At 37.6% G+C, this 20,402-nt stretch overlaps 1 protein-coding gene and 1 long non-coding RNA gene across 19 annotated transcripts in view; one reads left to right on the top strand and one right to left on the bottom strand.

Moving 5' to 3' along the window:
- Positions 1-20,402, top strand: part of LOC133520049 (protein still life, isoform SIF type 1) — a 187,714-nt gene that overhangs the window by 29,779 nt on the left and 137,533 nt on the right. For 17 of the 18 annotated variants that reach the window (XM_061854332.1, XM_061854331.1, XM_061854333.1 and 14 more), the window contains 10 exons: positions 4,799-4,983; positions 6,443-6,561; positions 6,779-6,909; positions 8,087-8,166; positions 10,095-10,250; positions 11,235-11,365; positions 13,070-13,252; positions 13,601-13,706; positions 14,256-14,475; positions 18,589-18,799. In XM_061854332.1, the coding sequence (XP_061710316.1) occupies positions 4,799-4,983; positions 6,443-6,561; positions 6,779-6,909; positions 8,087-8,166; positions 10,095-10,250; positions 11,235-11,365; positions 13,070-13,252; positions 13,601-13,706; positions 14,256-14,475; positions 18,589-18,799 (1,522 nt within the window). The remainder of the gene's footprint in view (positions 1-4,798; positions 4,984-6,442; positions 6,562-6,778; positions 6,910-8,086; positions 8,167-10,094; positions 10,251-11,234; positions 11,366-13,069; positions 13,253-13,600; positions 13,707-14,255; positions 14,476-18,588; positions 18,800-20,402) is intronic. The other variant, XM_061854323.1, reaches the window with a different exon arrangement.
- The window catches only part of LOC133520055 (uncharacterized), a 35,134-nt gene continuing 26,318 nt past the window's right edge, over positions 11,587-20,402 (bottom strand). Inside the window, exon 3 of the long non-coding RNA XR_009799694.1 lies at positions 11,587-13,207. This is a non-coding gene — a long non-coding RNA (uncharacterized LOC133520055). The remainder of the gene's footprint in view (positions 13,208-20,402) is intronic.

The following is a 20,402-nucleotide window of genomic DNA, read 5'->3' as shown; positions in this document are numbered from 1 at the left end:
CCCACCTACTTATTTTAAACCCACCTACTTATTTTTAACTAGACCGGGAGAAGTATTTTGATTGTAATAATAGGATATTCATTTTATCCGGATTTGTTGTGGATATTGTGACATTTTCAATTAAAAGGTACCACATTGTCGCTTATGCAAGCTTTATGTGAGCTTCATGGAAATATCGTCTTATTTATTGACAACCGAGAATATAAGTACCCTTTTGGTAGAACACGGCGCGGCGCAATTTTATATAATTTGATTAAAAATAAGTAATATTTCATTTGTAAAATAAAAATGTGTGCCCCATTTGGTATAATAAAATAAATAAAAACAAAAAGTTTTTATTTCAGGCAGTAAGTATCCATAATATTATTAATAAAATCTGTCAGAGTCAAATGTGACGTTTTTGGTTGAAATGACACTATTGACACTGACAGATTATCTCCATAAGAAATTTAGATCAAATTCGTAACCTGTTATTACAATCAGAATACGCGTTCAGTTGACTGAGTTGTGTATCGAAAATGTAATTTTATTGCACATCTCCATGCACCAATACTATTTTCTTAAGTAAACTTGAATAGGCAAGTCAGCAGAACTTTTAACGATGTTTTCCTGTATTTAATGGTTGTGGGTTTCAATCATTGGAATATTTTTTAATGCAAATATGTCTTTATTTGTACAATGGACATGAGAATTGGATCATTCTTCGTATGATAAAATAAAAAAAGATAAGAGGATATTCATACCGATTGCCTATTCCTCGAGCGGTATTCTTAGTATGAATACAAGGTCGTATCATAACAATATCAATAACTAATTGCATAATCTGAATAATACTCATAATGAGATAAAATATGACAGTTTTAACAGACTACATATATATTATAAATGAGTATATAACATTTACCAATATCCACAAGCGCTGATGGCCTAGCGGTAAGAGCGTGTGACTTTCAATCCGGAGGTCGCGGGTTCAAACCCCGGCTCGTACGAATGAGTTTTTCGGAATACGAAATATCGTTTGATATTTATTAACCAGTCGCTTTTCGGTGAAGGAAAACATCGTGAGGAAACCGGACTAATCCCAATAAGGCCTAGTTTACCCTCAGGGTTGGAAGGTCACATGGCAGTCGCTTTCGTAAAACTAGTGCCTACGCCAATTCTGGGGATTAGTTGTCAAGCGGACCCTAGGCTCCCATGAGCCGTGCCAAAATGCCGGGACAACGCGAGGAAGATGATAACATTTACCAATATTTTAGATAAATTAAATTCACTTCTATCATTTATTTCAGTCATAATAAGACCATATCATTTGCTAGTAACACAATAAAATTAATCTTAATATGCTAATGTTAGTAAAAGACAGATTTAAATAAAAATAAAAATACCATTTTTTTTACATAACATGAATAAGGCTACCGCTGCACGTGCAATAGCATCCAATGGTGCTGGAACGGGCAGTCTAATCTCTCGGATAGCACACGTAGCAGACTGTTGGAGCTACCGCGCAACCGCCACATCAGTGAGGCACTACGCTTACGCATTGTGGCCTGAAAGCCATCGGTTCGAGCCTCCGCGAACATAACTGATGCACTGCAGTAGCGCGGCAGTCCCAACAGTATCCTAAACGCATTATTGTATTGTACTCTCAGGGTATTGAGAGTACTCTGCGTGTATCTTACCCACAGGCTGCACGTGTAGAGAAGCTCTGGCAGTAGGCCTTTTAACTTCTTTCGTACAGCGTGAAAACCTGCGGGCAAGCATATTACAACGCACAGCCATGGAACGTTTCTCTCTTTCCATGTCCATGCCATTCGAGAGGTCCACATTACTTAAACTTTCATAACTTTTTTTAAACTTTATTGTACAATAATAATGCCCTATCTTTCCGATTTATCAAGCTAAAACCTTAAGGAAATTTGCATTTGAAGGTATTTTAGGTGATTCAAAATGAGAGCGAGTCGGAACACTCGGAACCAAGCGACATGTTCTAAATGTAATGAAAAGTTCGATATGTGAAAGCACTGGAGCAGCATTCACATTTTAAAAGATCTGATCACAGGCCAATTCTAGTTTTAGTTATTAGATCTCATTCCAATATGATACTGATATGATACGGATTTAACCAAAAACATCACTTTCACCGATCAGTATCATACTGGAATGAGTGGCCTATCAGTTTATGTCGCTCACACTTATACACCGTGTTTTTTTTTCGTTAATTTCAAGGGTGCATTCCTCAGCTTAAATTAAGTAACTTTCTCAAAGACACCGGTATTCTAATTAACTCCATTTCGGAGATAATCAATAATTTGTTTTTATCTTACAATGCCCTTACGAGCGTATATACTTGCCTTAGGGCCTATTTATATATTGATTAGTGTTTAGTATGAGTTTATACATTTGCTACTAAACGTAAGTACTATCTCGGAGGATGATGTTTGAAATGACATTGAAATGTCACAGTTTTCAATTGTTTGGTTGAATTCAATGTAATGCCCGTGTTAAAATAATGCTAGATAACATTATTTCATACCTTTTCATAAAGAAAATTTTTTTTTTTAATTAATGATGCAATTTAGATTCCTTAAACGTACCATTCCCGGAGTTAACGAAATTAAATAAAATCACGGTGTATATTGTCGCAAGCGGGTCCACTGAGAATAATACAAAATCAAAATTCTATTTTCAATGTCTGAATGCAACTCTTTAAGTGATTAAAATGAATGATCAAATGTGGTTCTGCATTTGCCACGAATCGATTACTATCACAGGTGTTTTGAAAGGTATTCAAACGAAGAGCTTTGAGAAATGCGATGTGATGAAGCCTGCAATTAAATTTATTTTTGATCGTTCGTTGCAATTCAGGACATGTTTTTCTTAAACATACTATGTCGGTGGCAAACAAGCATACGGCCTGGTCCTAAGCGGTTATCGTAGCCTGCAACTACGAGGAGTTACATGCGCGTTGCCGACCCCAACACTCCGCACCCTCGTTGAGCTCAACATCAACTTTTTTGTTATTTTTCGCCACTGCTTGATTTTAAAATGAGAAAATATTTTATTTAATAATAATTTACAAAAACACATGTTCAATACTTTTAAACATCTGTATGCTAATATGTGACAGCAGCCGGCAAAACGTCCTACTTTGTCGCTTGCCATAAGGCCGAGATTTGCTTGTATCTGTCAAGGCGTCCTTATGGCAAGCGACAAAGTGGGACGTTTTGCCGGCCGCGGTCACATATGTGTGTTCATGAAATATTGGTAAACCGGTTTTGGGTAAATCGCAAAAGAATACACTGTGTTTTTTTTAACTCCTTTAACTTGGGGGTATGTCTAAGTTCATTTAACCACTCACGTGCTTTTTCAGTGACTTCTATTATTATAATAAAATAAGGGTGACCGCTGGCAACTACAGTTGCCAAAAGCAAGTGAGTGGTTAAGGAAACTGAGTGGCATAGTTATTTTTATATTTTTTTTCGTAAAAATTATTATCAATAGCTGCATATACCGTCGTTGTATGGGCATGCTATTTAACTTAACCAAACAATTTAAAACTTTGACATATCAATATAATTTCGCACATCGATCGTCCGAGATAGTACTCACCTTTAGTAGCAAATGCGAAATTATATTAAACTCGTAATAAACACTAATCAATATGTAAACAAACCCTAAGGCAAGTGACAATTATTAAACAAAAAAACACTTGGGACTCTTTATGCCAAAATGTACCAAATTCAAAAGCTGCCATAAGCATGCTAGGCAAAACATATAATATTTCAATAAAAAAATTGAAAATAACAATTTTGTTTTCTATGTCAATGGGAACCGAATTTTAGCTCACAGTGCTGCAGTGCGCCCTCACTTTGTTTTATTCAAAGGTAGCATCTACTTAAATAATAATCACAGCATAATTGACACGGGCACAGACAAAATTTTCCATGCAACTCCCCATCATTACATATTTACCGGGTGGACCACTCCGTGTTGTACTGGGGTTGTTCTGGCACACGCGAAACGCGTCACATTGTTTCATATAGAGGGTCAAAGTCATTTACGATTTATAGCGAGCAAACATGAAAACAGCGGCTAATGGAATGAGTAATAAGAGTTCGTGTCTTCAATGTTGACATTGGTGAAGTTAGATAGTGGCAAACCCATTTAAACTGTTTTAAGAGCATAGAAACCTTTTTTTGCCGTGAATCGAAACATTAGACTAGTTTTGAATGCCTATTTCATTTTAAATAGTTAAAGATAAAAAAATAAAACCAAAAACGAACCAGCTTCAAAAAATTTGAAAAATCACTAACTACTGTCTAATGCTCAACGATTTTCCGCTAATATTATAACTAGAGTAACCGGAACTCTATTTTCAACTCCTACGCTTACTCTGGTTATAATATGAGCGAAAAATCGTTGAGCATTAGACTTTTTGTTTGCCGCGATATCTATTGTTGAGTAGCAGTACTGAGAGTTCCGCTACTCGATGCTAGATGTCGACTGCGAAAATAATAAGCATTTTGGTACAAAAACTGATGTATGGAGTGAGCACTCTATTTCTTCTTATTTTTCTATGATACAGGCCACAAATGTAAACTTGATTCGGAGGTTAATTTGAGCTTAAATTTTGATATTTCAATGTTGACATTTTGTTATTATTTCCCCGTGCATTTCGCTCGTTTTTACTCACGAATGTATTGGCGCAATTCGAAATTACATTTTACATTAAAAATATAAGTTCCATTTAATCTCTCGATATCTCAACACTTTGAGACTAAACAATAAACTTTTCCAGACTATGGGCGGAAGTGTTCCACGTGTCCGCGTCCGGCGCGGGCACGGTCAAGTGGCAGCAGGTGTCGGAGGACCTGGTGCCGGTAAACATCACGTGCGTGCAGGACTCGCCGGAGTGCGTGTTCCACATCACCGCTTACAACTCGCAGGTCGACAAGATCCTCGACGTACGGCTATTACAACCTGGTAATTATCTTAAATGCAATGGCAACAACCATTAGCTGGTTTTTTCTTATTTGTTTGTGGTTAACGTCCCGCTGCTTGGCCTGTACCTGTGCTCTCTCATGTACGGTAAGGGATTCTGATATTCAGAAGCACCCCCTCTCGTCTTAACCTCTCACGGTGTTTTTCTTCCCGAAATGCGACTGGTAAATATGAAATTACATTCCGTACATAAATTCCAAAAAACGAATTTATACGAGCCGGGGTTCCAACCTGCGAAGTCCGGATTGAAAGTTGTACGTCTTACAAAAATATCTAATACCTTAATTATTTAAATACCTTTGAGGTGATATGAATATGGGCCTCTTCTAATTTTCCTTATAAACGCATCAATTATACGAGTATGTAGCATTTATGTTCAAAAGAGAATTCGATTTCAAGATCGAACGAAGGGAAAGTACCTAAATATTTGTAATTTTAAATCTCAATACTCCGTATAACATTTACCTGACGCTAGTTTTATCTCCACGCTAGCGTATGTACCATCTACAAAGGAGGGCAATTCGGAAGATGCTCTCGAGGCCGCTGTAACCTAGTTTTAAATTTACACTAGATAGTAGGTACACAAGCAATCGACTGAAATCCACTATGGCTGTAGCCGAACGCGGGCATTCCAGGAGGTATTGATACTGAATAACTTACAGCAGAGAAGAATAGAATACAAATGCGTTATGCATAATATTATAAAGCGACAATAGGAGGAAAATTACGAAATATAAACAGGGATAACAAGTCGGAAAACTCGGTCATCTGAATTTAAAGCGTTTTGAATTTATTCCGCTACGCTCGACGTGAAGTCAAGCGCAAGTGAAGTAAATTTAATAAATTAGTTTATTAACAGATTAGTGTCAGGTACTGCACTGCAGAGGTTTCAAAAGTCTGCATGTATTAGTTTCGAGAATTAGAGCACTAATGTGTGTATTTCGGGTAGTCTATCGGACCGCTGAGTCTGCTAAATTATGCAACGAGTTCAATCCGATATTAGTTGTTATGTACCTACCTAACTTATGTGTTTCAGAAATAGAATGAATCAAGTAGGCTATGAAAGCGAAAAATAAAAAAACTAAGTTGTTTGGCGGTTAAATTGATATTATTGATCGGCCCTGTATAAAATCTGAAGATCTCGGGTTCAAATCCTGGTAATGGAATTTATTTGTGTGTTTATTTTTTATCACGAATATTTGTTTTATTGAACATGAGTACCTACCTTTTAATAAATACCGCTTATCAATACCCAATTCTTCATAAAATAAGTTCAAACAAATCCCTGGATGACCCCTCTTGGACTTCTTTAAAACTGTACTTCAATACTGTAAGGCTAGAAACGGTCCGGGTCCAGGCCTTTTTAACGTGAGCCATCCTTAATTATTTTTGTACAAGGTACGTTGGCCGTGATTGTGTCTGTAACCGAGTGACGTTTCAGGAACTCGAATCGGCCAAGCATCAGAATGCTTCGTGTACTGGAAGGACCCTATGACCAACGACACGTGGGGCCTGAACTTCACCTCGCCCATCGACGCCAAGCAATTCAAGGAGTGTTGCGTAAGTAACTAAACTGTCAAACTGCTCACTGCTTCCACCTTCCCTCCAATTACAAAACATTGAAAAACGTATAACTGCATTTTCTCTTTGGCACAAATTTCTGTCTCAGAAAATACCTCCATACCAAAATCTGGCTCCCAGCACACCCTGTCAATGCAATTTAAATAAATGATCAAGGTGGGAAGTTACATTTACGAATAATTGTTTGTTATTTTAGTCACCATCCTTTAAATTCTCGCGTAAGGCATCTTCGAGCTACAGCCTAAAGCTAGAACCGCCGGGCAGCAAGCAGAAGATGAAGGCCAAGAGGAAACCTCTCTCCACGCCGGCCAGTCCTAATCGATCCAGGTAATGTAGTAAACGTTTATTTTAATATTTAAAATATAATTCAAACCCATAAGTAAAATAACCTCCGTCAAAATATTATTTCTACTTTTGTGACCAAGTACGAGGAAATTATTTTTACAAATTTAGCATTCGAGCAATTATTTTCGAAAACATTCGCTTCAACAAAACAAGTGCATAACGACGATAAATTATGAAAATTCAAGTTTAAAATCCCAAAAAATGTGTTCCACCCCCTCTTGATTCTACTGAACGTACAAAAAAATTAAGCATTTATTAGTTTTTTTTCAAAATGGACGTACTGCGAATATAAGCCCTTTAATAAAAATTAAAAAAAAATCCTTTAGTGCTTATTAATTGTTTGTATGGTTTTTTGTATTGTATGAAGAATTGAAGATATGGAACAACAATAACTGGCTGGTTTTATAAAAACCTATCGAATGATGTATCATAGGTAAATTTTAATTGTATTATTTTTTCAGTTTTAGTCACATGTATGAAGAGCCCCCAAAATGTTTAACATCACAATAATACAATGTGTCCTTAGCCATTGGACAAAGCCAAAATGTACATATGCATTAGAGTATTTAGAACCAGTGTACAAAGTATCATAACAGCCGGTGTAGCGGTTTCGAATAAATTAACAAATTACCAATTTTTACTTTGAAGTAGCCTGTATGTGTTAGTAGCTCCTAGGGTAATATCCTCAAAGAATAGTATGGAACCTTCTTCAACCTTTTTGATTATCTTTTTTATTTATGATACAAATAAGCTTCTGACTTTTGAAAAATATCATCATTATTAAATATTTCGAACAAATTGTCAAAAACACTGCCAAAGATTAACACAGTGTGTTTCTTTTTGTTGTCGATTATTGCAAATAACTTTTGTTCGAAAAAAATATATTTTTATCTTTTGTTCTTATTAAAAAAATATTAACGTCAGAGTATTCCTGAGAAGTAACCCTACGTGGGGTTTCAGGGTTTGTCCAATGGCTAAGGTCACCCAGTATACTAAAAGCTAATTAATAATATTACTTAACAATTACGAGTACTAAAAGCGAAGCGAATTTATAGGGTACGTACTTTTGACAACCCAAATTGTTAATAACCTGCAGCTAGTAACGAGATTTGGTGAATAATACACAAGATTATTAAGTGAGTTTGTTCTTGTGTTACAGTTTGAACTACCGCGAGCCACAGTGCACATGCATGTCGCAGGAGCAGTATGCGCGGCTCAGGGCTCAAGATCCCCGATACCGTAAGTATATTTCAGAATACATTACTAAAATGAAGGTCACACTTTCAATTTTCTGCGTTTACATTACAATTAATATATACCTCCAGTAAACATTTGTTAAGCGAAGACTGGACTCGCTTGTGTCGCTTTAAGCTCCATTCAGGCCATTCTACTGTGGAACTCTCTCCCTGTCGAGTTGAGAAGTTCATAATGTTCATTCCTTCTTCAAATCTAACCTGAAAGGAGCCCACTGATTACCAGTTCGCCGGACGATATCGGCCTGTCAGTTATTCGCAAAAGCTGACAATCGCAAAACTTAAACTTTTTATCTTTTCCTTAGTTTTTAATTATTGACACTGTTGTTTCTTTTTTCATGTGTACTTTTATAAATGCATTTATGATAATGTTTTTTTTACTTATTTATGTATGTGTATACATAATAATGTTATGTGTTGTTTGGTAATATTCAATGTTTGGTAATGTTAATTATGTGTTCTTTGCACCACCTATTGCATATTCTAATTTTATAGTCTCCGCTACCAAAAGGTTGTCTGGAAGCTGTCTGGAAGAGATTGCTCTTAAACGATAATACCGCCTGTTGTTACCTCTATCCAATTATTTTTATTTGATTCTGTATATATTATGTATTGTAAGCTATGTGAAGTGTGCAATAAATAGTAACTATTGTATTGTATTGTACAAAAAATTCAGTCGATCGACCAAATACCGCAATGTAACGAGTCGCATGCAAGTTCTTGAACTGTCTAAATGGGGCTTTACACAAGTTTTTGTGAAAAGAGGTGAAGTCATTGCAAATTATTATGGATCAAACTACCACATTAAAGCCCTTTATACCGCGCTTTTATTTTATTTTATCCGTACGTTCGCAAAACTACAGTAGCATTAGGTACTTAGTTTTAGTTAATACATGCTTAAAAAGTCTTGTAAAGTAACTTAGCTTGCTCTGAATCTGGATTAGCAAGTACAACATTGCAGAATCCAGTGTTAGAAGTTGCCAGAGTTGAGTTGTTTTTTTCTCTTCCATACATCATTTGTCAACGTCATATACAACATATAAGTACTCATTTCTCGTTTGAACCTTGAAACTAAATATTTTACATAATATGGCTGACTATGTATGTTCAATAAGAAAATCCTGATGTAATCCTCTTGCTTCATAACTAGATAATCTCCTTGTTAAGTGGTTGAAGTCGTAAACAAATTAACTGTGATGTTAGAAATCGGCGTTTCGTTAACTTACGGCTGGAAACCATGAAAATGTTGGCATTATTACTACCTAAATAAACAAAAATATCGACCTCGATTTTCTTCGACGAATAAGTGTCATTATACTCGTATTTAGTACATTACGTTACAAGTGCGAATAATAGGAAATTCGAAGCGAGTGGCGATAAATTAAAGCACGACCGAAGGGAATGTTTTAAATCGATACGAATTGCGAATTACCTATTCGCACATGTATCGTACAACGTTTTACAGTACATATGGCCCTTTAGATGTTCGACACAGTAACGTAATATGCTAATTTTCGCACTAGTGCAGTAATGTAGCACCATATGTACTGTAAAATTTTAAAATTAACGATTGCTGTTACTAAGTATGTTACTAACCTGCATTGTTAAAATTATTTGATTCATTTTTGTGATTGAACCTTTCATGTAAATTGCAACATAGCATAAATAAATTATTGAGCTAAATTGAATTGAGAACGACTATAATAAGTACGAATCAACTCCTTGCAGAAAATTACTTACTTGGGCACTATAGATATACTCACCCAACCATCAAACCTATATTACCTATATCTCCATATATGGATCCATCACTCGTAGAGTGAGACGAAATTAACCTAACCACGACCTTTTTCTGTGAAAGTTTATGTATATACCTATTTTAAGTCATTTACAAACTGTCCCTTATTTATACAGGTTCCTCGACATTGCCACGCACGTCAGCGCGCGCCATGGAAGCAGAGGCGAGTGCGGCTGCCGCACGTACTGACAAGGTGGCTGCGGCGACTTCGTCCACCTCGTTGTACGACAACGTCACCGGCTCACAGCCAGCTCATCAGCCACCACCAAAACGTAAGCTTGTGCATGCATAAAAGCGTACACGAACGTCACCATAGGCACCGACAAGGTGGTTGTAGCCATATCCTCGACCTTGCTGTGCCAAAACCTCTCCAACGAACCTAATCTTAAGCCTGTGTATACCGTGGAAGCTTACAGGAACGTTAGCGCATGCACTAAAAGGCGTTTACTGTTACTTCTTTCACCCTGCTCTGCGTCAACTTCAACGGCTCCCAGTCACACATGAGCTACCACTGAAAAGTAAGCTCGAGAGTGGAAGCGAGTATGGCCGCAACATGCACAAGACACCTCACTGTATAACAAAGTCACCGGTTCGCAACAAGCCCATGTCGACATACTATCAAAAAGAGTGCGATCGCCGTCCAAGCGGAAAAATAATGATGTATACAGACCAGATCTGATAATGTACTTTAAGACAAATGGTTTTAAGTATTGACGCTACGAAAGTTAGGCACTTGAAAATAAGATACTTAAAAATTCTCAGAGAGCAACTCGCATGTTCAAACAACAGGCAGTGCTAGTTTTAGAACGTCCTGTGGCTTTTGAGCGTCGTCACGGCGCCACGCCGACCGCGAGCGCCATGGAGAATGACGATGACGTTGCTGCGCAGTTGCGTCAATGCTACGTCGAGCAGCCGCCATAGAGTTGACTAGGCGCCTACGCTCGGGAGACGCTAGTGTGTGGTTGTTTACACATTGACAACTTGTTGTAGAACATTATACAACAATGTTTCCAGTTTTTCTAAATGATACGTTTGATCCATAGTGTTGCTGATAATACCCGGTGGATTTTAACATAGACGATAGATTTGCCGAAAAACACTCGCTGCACTAAACTTTCAATCGCTACCTAATCCATTGAATTTTAACGTTGAACTGATTTAATTTTCACCATTTAAGTTAGTTACTTATTGTCCCGACCAGCCGAGGCGAATACCTCTTTAACCATAGCCATCTAATTGGTGCTAAATATTTCCAGCTGCAGCTCGCCAGACAGACTCGCAGCCGCCGACGCGGCCCCCAAAGTCCCAGGAAACATCTACTATGACCACCAACACTTCTACGGCGCCTAAAACCGTTACTGCCTCCGTCGGCACACATGGCACAAATGTAAGTCTAATTTCATGACTGACATAAGACTTTTTTCTTCGTCTTTGAACAAACTTGTTTTTTTTTTTGTTGTGGGAGAAATTTCCTAAAAAACTGTACAGTGAGCGCCACAGAGAGTTGTCAATCCTTTTAGGGCTCAAGCCAATTTGGTTGGCAATACTAACGATATAAAATGTCCAATGTAAGTTAACCATATGTGGTCCAACAATTAAAGTCCGTGACTGTATCTCAGCAATCAATATAATGGGTATACAAATTTAACAAAATAAGCTAATCTATTTACTGACATTAGAAACCAGTTAGAAATGACATAAACTGACCTAAGCAAATTTTGGTGGAGTTTTAAAATACCTATAAAGCGATTTTACTCTAATGATAGGTTAGAGTAAAATCGCTAGTAAATTTCTTGCTTATTATAATTACTATACAAAGGTCAGGTCGTTTATATCTTTGGACCCGGGTACGTCCTTAAACTACGTCCAAACGAGAGGTATGGGCATTGTGAATGTCATCTCGCTTTGTGTGGTAGGGCACAGCCAGTGGATGTCATTCCAGATCTAGAGCAGAGCCCAACTGGAGAAGTACCTCCACCTTACAGAAAACAGCAGCCAAATAACCCTAGACCCTAGTCAGTGTTGTGATCCTGCCGGTGAGCAAGGTTGCCAGAGCTCAACGAGGGGGGGCGGGTTTAGGGTCGGCAACGCGCATATAATTCCTCTGGAGTTGCAGGCGTACATAGCCTACGGAGACTGCTTACCATCAGGCGGGCCGTATGCTTGTTTGCCACCCACGTAGTATAAAAAAAATCTTGTCATTTAGCATGTTGTATTTATTTATGGATTAAATAAACCACATTCTTCGAGGAAATGTAAACTTCTTTCCTTTATCAAAGTACATTTTTAATATTAGTTATAACTAATACTACAAATTAAGTAATTGATCATCGTTATCATAGGCATAGGTTTTTTAATAATCATTACTAAGGGCATGTTTTACAATCTCCAAGTAAAGTATTGGATAGCTTATTCACAAATAAATTAATTGTCAGATGAAACTTCCTGCAAATCTTAGCACTTTATCTACCAGTTAAGTTTATTTGAAGATTGTGAATCGCCAACGATGACTTTATTGGTCAGATAAGTGGCAAGTATTTAGCTTATTCATGACTTTACTTGGACGTTGTGAAACAAGCCCTAATTCATAAATGTGAGTATGAATTTCTAGTCAAAGATTTTTCTGCTTATCTATTTAAACCTTTATGAGTAATGAGGATATTTCAAATTAGACGACGTTAATAACACTAACATGAACAACAATAATAAGGATGACATTTTATAAATTACCGGCTCTGCTTAGCACACCCACGGCAAACCAAAGGTTACGCCTTTAATAAAAATAGCCCATAATCTGCCCACGTAGTCCCCGCTAGACATGGAATGTGAAATATTGTTTTGCTAAGTATCTATTAAAGCGTAGGAGTAACAGTAATTCAGATTTGTAGGTTCAGACTTTCATCAAGGGATAAGTGGGCCGACTATTCTATTACGTGACCTATTGGCATAAGAATGCCACAGACTTTCTTGAAATGATCATTTACAATTATCTACCAGTTCTACCAGTCAACCATTGGGCTAAATAGAAACAATTAGTTTAGTGCAGAATTGTATGATTGAAATTATGTCTTATTAATTTATTGATGTACAGACGAACGAAGATTCCCAAGCGTCGGGCGCGGCTTCAGCGCAGCATGGTCAGGACCTCAAGTCCGAAGGCGTGCAAGCTGGCGGGACGCTCACAACATCCAAGTCCTCGTCTACATCCACTAGGCCCGGCAAGGAACATCTGCAGCACACCAAAAGCATCGACTATGGAGATGGAAACGAATCGGTGAGATCATCAAGGCACAGATCATTTACTTGCCTGAAGTTCACATAAACGACCAGGCCGGATTCTAAAGCATAGGGTTAGCTAGATAAAAAAAATCCTCACCCAGTTTTTTCATGAAAGCGTCTACCATTAGCCATTTTAAATCAGAAAAATACCAATAAGATTGTTGGGATTACCCTGTTAAGAGACTAGTTTCTTCGGAGTGTTTTTCGACGAGTATTCAAACCGTCGATTTTATCAAGATTCAAACCCATGACTCTACACGATTAGATTTTTTAGGGCACCAAAATCCACAACAACTGTTTTTGTATAATCATCAGCATATTAACAACATTTAATTTTTTTCAGTCGCGGGAATCGGACCGACACTCGATGCACCATCACAACGTCATCAACAACAATACCTCGGGATCGCGTCGCACAAAGTCAAAGAGCACAGAAGATATGAATATGGGTAAATATATAAGACCTAAAGTCACAAGAAGCAACTGATACGAAAGGAGCGTTTACATCTATTGACTTCAAACTATTTTTCATAGACACAGACAAGGGGTTTTTAACTTATCTCCATCATTCCAAGGAATCTATTGGGCCACTCAACAGAATCTTAGTGGTTAAAAGTCGTAGTGTAGATGCCTCATGTTCCCTTTTGTATAAATTGATAAAAGAGATATAGGTAGTGATTATTTGACGGGCCGTATGCTTGTTTACCACCGACGTAGTATAAAAAATGGTGTTGAACTGATATTCAAGTATTATTTACATACAAGACGAGAGTTGTACCCAGCTGCAATTGGTTGTTAAGTGGTCACCGTAAAAAAACATGATTTTTGTAGTACCCATGAGATCAAAAAGACAGTAATCGCCTGATATACCCGCCTTGTCCAGGACTACTGCTTTCTGCGAAAAGTCAGACCCCCAAAAAATTATAGAACTACTTTACTTGATACTTCTATTCAAGCTGATTATTAGCTGTTCTTTACAATGAATGTATTTTTTCCAGATTCAAGCACATTAAAACGCATGCTCAAGCCGATGCCCTCAACGGAGAGTCCGGTGACATCGCCAGAGATGGGCCGACGGCGCTACGGCGCCGCGGGCCCGTGCCCGCCCGCATGCGGCGCTCACCCGCACCGCCACGGCCCGCATCTGCACCACGCGCATCACACGCACGCCGCCAACAACAACAGCCGACAGCCCTCCCAGCGGTATTCCTCTGATAGGTAGAAATGCTTGCTTTTTACGCCAGGGCCGTCAACGATGTTTATGTTGGCAGGAAGAGCAAAGTTCACAACTTAAAGGTGGTCTAACGGTATTATTTTGATAGATATTAGAAACACATCATTCTCACGCTAGGCATACAGTACCGGCCAACAATATATCAACTATGTGTTTTTTTGTATGAACATGTATAGAGTAAACAATATAGGTTAGTTCGTGGATTGCATATTTTACTAGTTAATCTATACAAATATATGATTAGTGAAATACTGTGAATTACAATAGGAGATTCAGCATATTACTAAAAGAGGTCTAATAAAAAAAATTGGTTGACTAAGTATACAGTGTGTCGCTAGCCATTGCACAAATCCGAAATAAATAAATAAATATTATAGGACATTATTACACAAATTGACTAAGTCCCACAGTAAGCTCAATAAGGCTTGTGTTGAGGGTAATTAGACAACGATATATATAATATATAAATACTTACAAATAGTTAAATACATAGAAAACACCCATGACTCAGGAACAAATATCCATGATCATCACCCGAATAAATGCCCTTACCAGGATTTGAACCCGGGACCATCGGCTTCGTAGGCAGGGTCACTACCCACTAGGCCAGACCGGTCGTCAAACATGCATGCATGCGGTGTACATATGCATTAGGGTATTTAGAACCAGTGTACAACAACCGCATACCCGCATAACCGCAGCGGTTACAAAGAAATTAACAAATTACGATTTTGTAAGTGTCTCCAAAGAGCAGCCTGTATGTGTTAGTTGCTCCTGAGGTAATATCCTCAAAGAATAGTATGGAACCTTCTTCGACCTTTTTAATTATCTTTTTTATTAATGACAATAATAAGATTCTGACTTTTGAAAAATGTCATCATTATCAAATATTACGAACAAATTGTCAAAAACTGCCAAAGATTAATACAGTGTGTTTCTTTTTGTTGTCGATTATTGCAAATAACTTTTGTTCGAAAAAAATTCTAGTTCTAATTAAAAAAATATTAACGTTAGAGCATTCCTGAGTAGTAACCCTTCGTGGGATTTCAGGGTTTCTCCAATGGCTAAGGACACACTGTATATTAAAACAAAAAAACCTCTTCGAAAAAAAAACAATAATCGAGACTAATTTTTCTCATCGCTCGCACAAAGGACTACTATCTCAAGGAAATCAGTTACAAATATAAGAAAAATAGTTCTACGAGAAAAATATGGAGGTGATAGATTAATGGCCGGTACTGTAGTTTTCAACTATCCACTAAACATTCGCAGTATCAGCGTTATCGGGATAAATGCTTGCTTTTTATCATGCTGAAGCAGCAAGTTCGCAAGGCTTAGCAGTATGCCCTGTTTTGACAGATAATTTACAGCTTAAGCTCGATAATAAAGCTGAAGTACCTATATTACAAAATGTATTAATATGTATATCCTATACATACCTATTCATTTGATGGTTAGAAGCGCACGCTTATATTATAATGTCCGGGCAGTAATATCACAATACATTTTAAGGATATTTCCATCGTAACCTGTCGAAAAAAGCCACTCAGACGTAACTTGCCTGCGTTATGTAATACTAGACATTATTCCCAGGACAAATGTTTGGTATACTCGTACATATACGCTCGCTTCTTACAGTCGCCAACAGATATATTGGAGTGGCCAGGGTGGTAAAAATATGCACTTTAACATCTAAGCTTCTGTAGGCTTTGTACAGATATTTGCAAATACCTTGGCCGCTCCGATATATCTTATAGCGATTGTACAACGTGAGTACCGCCAGAATTCAAAACTGCATTATTCTTCTTAGCTCTATCCTAAGCTCGTTTCATGCATTTTTCGTTGAATTCTTATTTCATTGTGTATTCGCCACTCGGTCTTTATTCGTCCTATTTGCATTGGTCATTGTCTGTATGTAGCTTGTGTCTCTCCTAACAAGGTAAATATTTTATCATAGAGTTCTTCCTATATCACTTATTTAAATGATGATACAGAAAGCAGGAGGTAATATGATACCTTCTTCAGAAAGGTAAGAATATTTACATTTTGCTGGGGCAGAAAAAATTGCTTCGTCCTGATGTTTTTCCATAGAACAATAAAGGCTGCTAGATCTTCCAGGGCTGGTCAAGATATCTTGGTACTGTTGTCGTGGTAATATAGCGGATTCCTTCTTTAAGTGCTTCCTTGTTGCACCAGAGAAAACATCTGACAAACTTTCCATTGATGTGCCGTTTCTGATAGGTAGCTTGCTTCCTCAAGGAGGGCATAAATACCTTGCTCCTATTACTAATGTTGTGTTTTAGTTCTTATATGTTTTGTTGTTTTTGTTTTTATATGTTCTTTATTTCAAAATAATATATACGAGTATGCTGTACACTAAACCAGACTCTTACTAATCAATACATATATGTAAGTTTTTTTTTAAGAGCCTATACAGTGTCCAAACGCTGGGCAAAGACCTCCGCCTAGACTTCCAATTTTATCGATTAACTGCAGCAACCGTCCAGTTACTGAGAAATGCGTCCAGGTCGTCCCGCTATCTCCTCTAAGCCGACCACTTCGGTGTTTACGTTGTGGGACTCACTCCGTGGCTAGTTTAGCCCACATCTGTGGCTGCATACGTCGTACATAACCTGCCCAGTCCCACTTTAGCCTGGCGGTTTTGACCCCAACGTCGACGACGCTTGTTTTGGTGCGTAACGTAGTGTTTCGGATCCATATGTACGTAGGTAATCAATTCTGCTAACATGCCAGCTTCACTGTTACTGCGGCGTAGGCACTTACTACTGAATTGCAGCATGTTGCCTAGTCGCTTTAGCTTTACAAAAGTATCTACGAGTAGGTATCGTATGTTAGTAAATTCATATTTAGAGCAGGTATTGAGTGCAATTACCTATAGACTACCTACATAGAAGTGCAAAATATTCACTCATCTTAATTATTAAGCATTAGGTAACCTTGTGAACATTGCAATTACTATGTTACTGTCACTTGCATTACGTGTAGCTTAGATTAATTACATTGTTAGCTGACGATGTTTAAGCTTGATTTGTATTTTTACCCAGTTTGTCATATAAATTATATATTTAGTTGTAAATCATAGGTAAAGTAAACGTCTTTTGTGCATATCTTTGTAGAAGACATGTAAGTGACATTATTTTTATTTATTGCACAATGTTTAAATTCAACGCGAAGTTTAAATAAGCATATGTTTACATCACCACAATCACTAACAAGAACTAAAATTCAGTAAACCATAATAAAGTTAAAGTTACATATTATTATTATAAACTATAGCAGGTACTATCTGAATTTTTTTTGGTATAAATTTAATTTTTGGTTCCAGATTTTATCGCTAACTACTTTCCTTTCCATAGGAAACTAACACTCTTCGAGACAATTCTCTGAAGCCCAAAAAAAAAAATAGTTTGCGATGTTTTATTACAGAGTTCCTATAGCCACTTCCTATCTCTATCATCAGATTAGATCATAATATTGTATTGTATCCGATTTTCATATATATGCATAATTTTAGCTCAATTGGAAATCTGGAAGTGGTTCAAATTTAGCTTTCAGGATTTGACCTACACTAACTAACATATTCCATTTATAGATATTAACAGGGCAAGATAAATAAAAGCTTGTAAAAAAGGTCTAAATATGATTTGAAAAGATAAAGATGTTTACGGATACCTAATTTTACTTTCTAAATTCACTTACGTTGGAGTTACAGTCTCACAGATTTTTAAGATTTTTGTATTACGAGCTGTGATATAGTATATAATGTGAATAGATTTCATTTCATTTATTTATTTCATTAAACACTACAAGATTGTGTTGGAAATTATATAACACAGAACACATAACAATAAAAGACAAAGTTTATACAGAAATATCCAATTTAAATAAAAAAACAGGTCACAAGTAAGAATTAATATATTAATATTCAGATTTAAGCATACACAAATTACACTAGATTTATATAGTTACTTAAATTCTAATGAAACCTACTAATTTACATAATCACTTAATATAAGTTTGATAAGTCCAGACGTTCCTGCCTTGTTTGCCAACAACTTAACCCAATGACTTTACAGCCGCGGCGTGGGAGTCGGCGCTGCACCGAGCGGGTACCCCGGCCGCGGCCTGTACCTGGAGCTGGGCGGAGGAGGAGAGCGGGACATGTCGCCGCCATCGGACAACGTCATGTTCGATAACCAGTGCTACGCGACCACGCCCTCGTCGTCGAACGGCAACTCCGACCAGGAGCCTTGCCAGCGGCGGGATGGCAGGCAACACCATCATCCGGTAAGTAGAACTGTACATTCTACTCATTCAGTCAATCACTCAATATATGACATAAGTAACACTCTGCATTTAGCTGACAAAATTTATGATCACCGGCAGTGAGAAACCTTTGACTGTAAATACGAGTACCCTATCCATTTCGCAAACGGCTGCACGGATTTTCGCTGCCCATTCATGTTATTATATATACGGCTGTAGTTCTTGGTTACCTAACATGATCGAAGATATTCACACTGAAATCACTTTTTCCAGTAAACTGACAGCTTCTGATCAGCAGGGGCCTTCCATGCTAGTGGCAGTCTCAATTAAAATTAAGACTATGACCGAATGAAATACGACGAGCTCTCTTGGGCTACGATAAACCATCCAACTTTATTACACTTATCTTCTCCCACAATCTCGTTGGAACGTATGTAACATTTATTTGATTACTCAAATCGTGAAATCAGATACGAGTACACGGCTTACCCACTGCATCCATGAAGATGTACACCCGGGCTACTGGCATTTGGTGTCTTGTCCTATTGAGATTGTAGCATAATCATGTCAAATTTTTGTACTCTCCCATACCAATTCCAGTCCCATAAAATTGCATCCCTCTGCATTAAACTCGCTACTCACTGACTTCAATTCGGTGATGGTGTCGACCCTCTCTAAGATTTGGCAAATACCTACTACGCATAACAAACCCCCTACTGAGTTCTGTTAATAAGTTCGGGTTATTCCCACTAGTTACCACCAACTCGGTTTGGACCCGGAACCACGGTTTGGAACCTTTGGACCCGGGTATGTCCGTAAACTACATCCAAAAGAGAGGCAGACTGGCAGAAACCGTAAATCCTTCAAAAGAATTGTGGAGGATCATAAATGAGGAGATAGGTAAAAAATCAAACTCCCAGAAGGTCTGCATTAAAAAACAAAATGATAATGCGTATATGTCTCATGAAGAGGTTCCGAATGCATTCAACTCACACTTTTTGAACATCGCTAAAAAACATGCAATAAACAGTGATGAAGAACTGTCCAAACAGTACGTCAGTAGGCACTTGGGCAGCGCTGATATACCGTCATTCACATTTCCTGTTGTTACTCGTGAGCTTTTGGATAAAACTATAAAGTCAATGTTAAAGACCAGTACGACTGTAGATGTATATGACATATCTTTAAATATCATAATAAGTATATGGCCTATTCTATCTGACATATTAATAGTTTTAGTTAATGACATGTTTAAAATTGGAATATATCCGAATGTCCTTAAAAATACACGCGTATGCCCGGTGTATAAAGGAAAGGGTGATAAGAGTGATGTAAACAATTACAGGCCCATAACTATAGTACCTACCGTCTCAAAACTTGTGGAGTCCATTTTATCATCTTCCCTGATGACCTACTTAGAACAGAACGCTTTACTCACCGACAACCAGTACGCCTACAGACAAAAACGCTCCACTACTACGGCAGCACACAGAATCGTTGACTGCATTTTGACTGGTCTAGATGACAGGTACAAGATGGCCGCCATACTGTGCGATTTGTCTAAGGCTTTTGACATCATTAGCCATAATTTGCTATTAAATAAATTAAGCCTCTATGGCATAAA

Source organism: Cydia pomonella, chromosome 7, assembly GCF_033807575.1.
Source record: "Cydia pomonella isolate Wapato2018A chromosome 7, ilCydPomo1, whole genome shotgun sequence".
Taxonomy (NCBI): Eukaryota; Metazoa; Arthropoda; class Insecta; order Lepidoptera; family Tortricidae; genus Cydia; species Cydia pomonella.
This window is presented reverse-complemented; position numbering and strand designations above follow the sequence as displayed.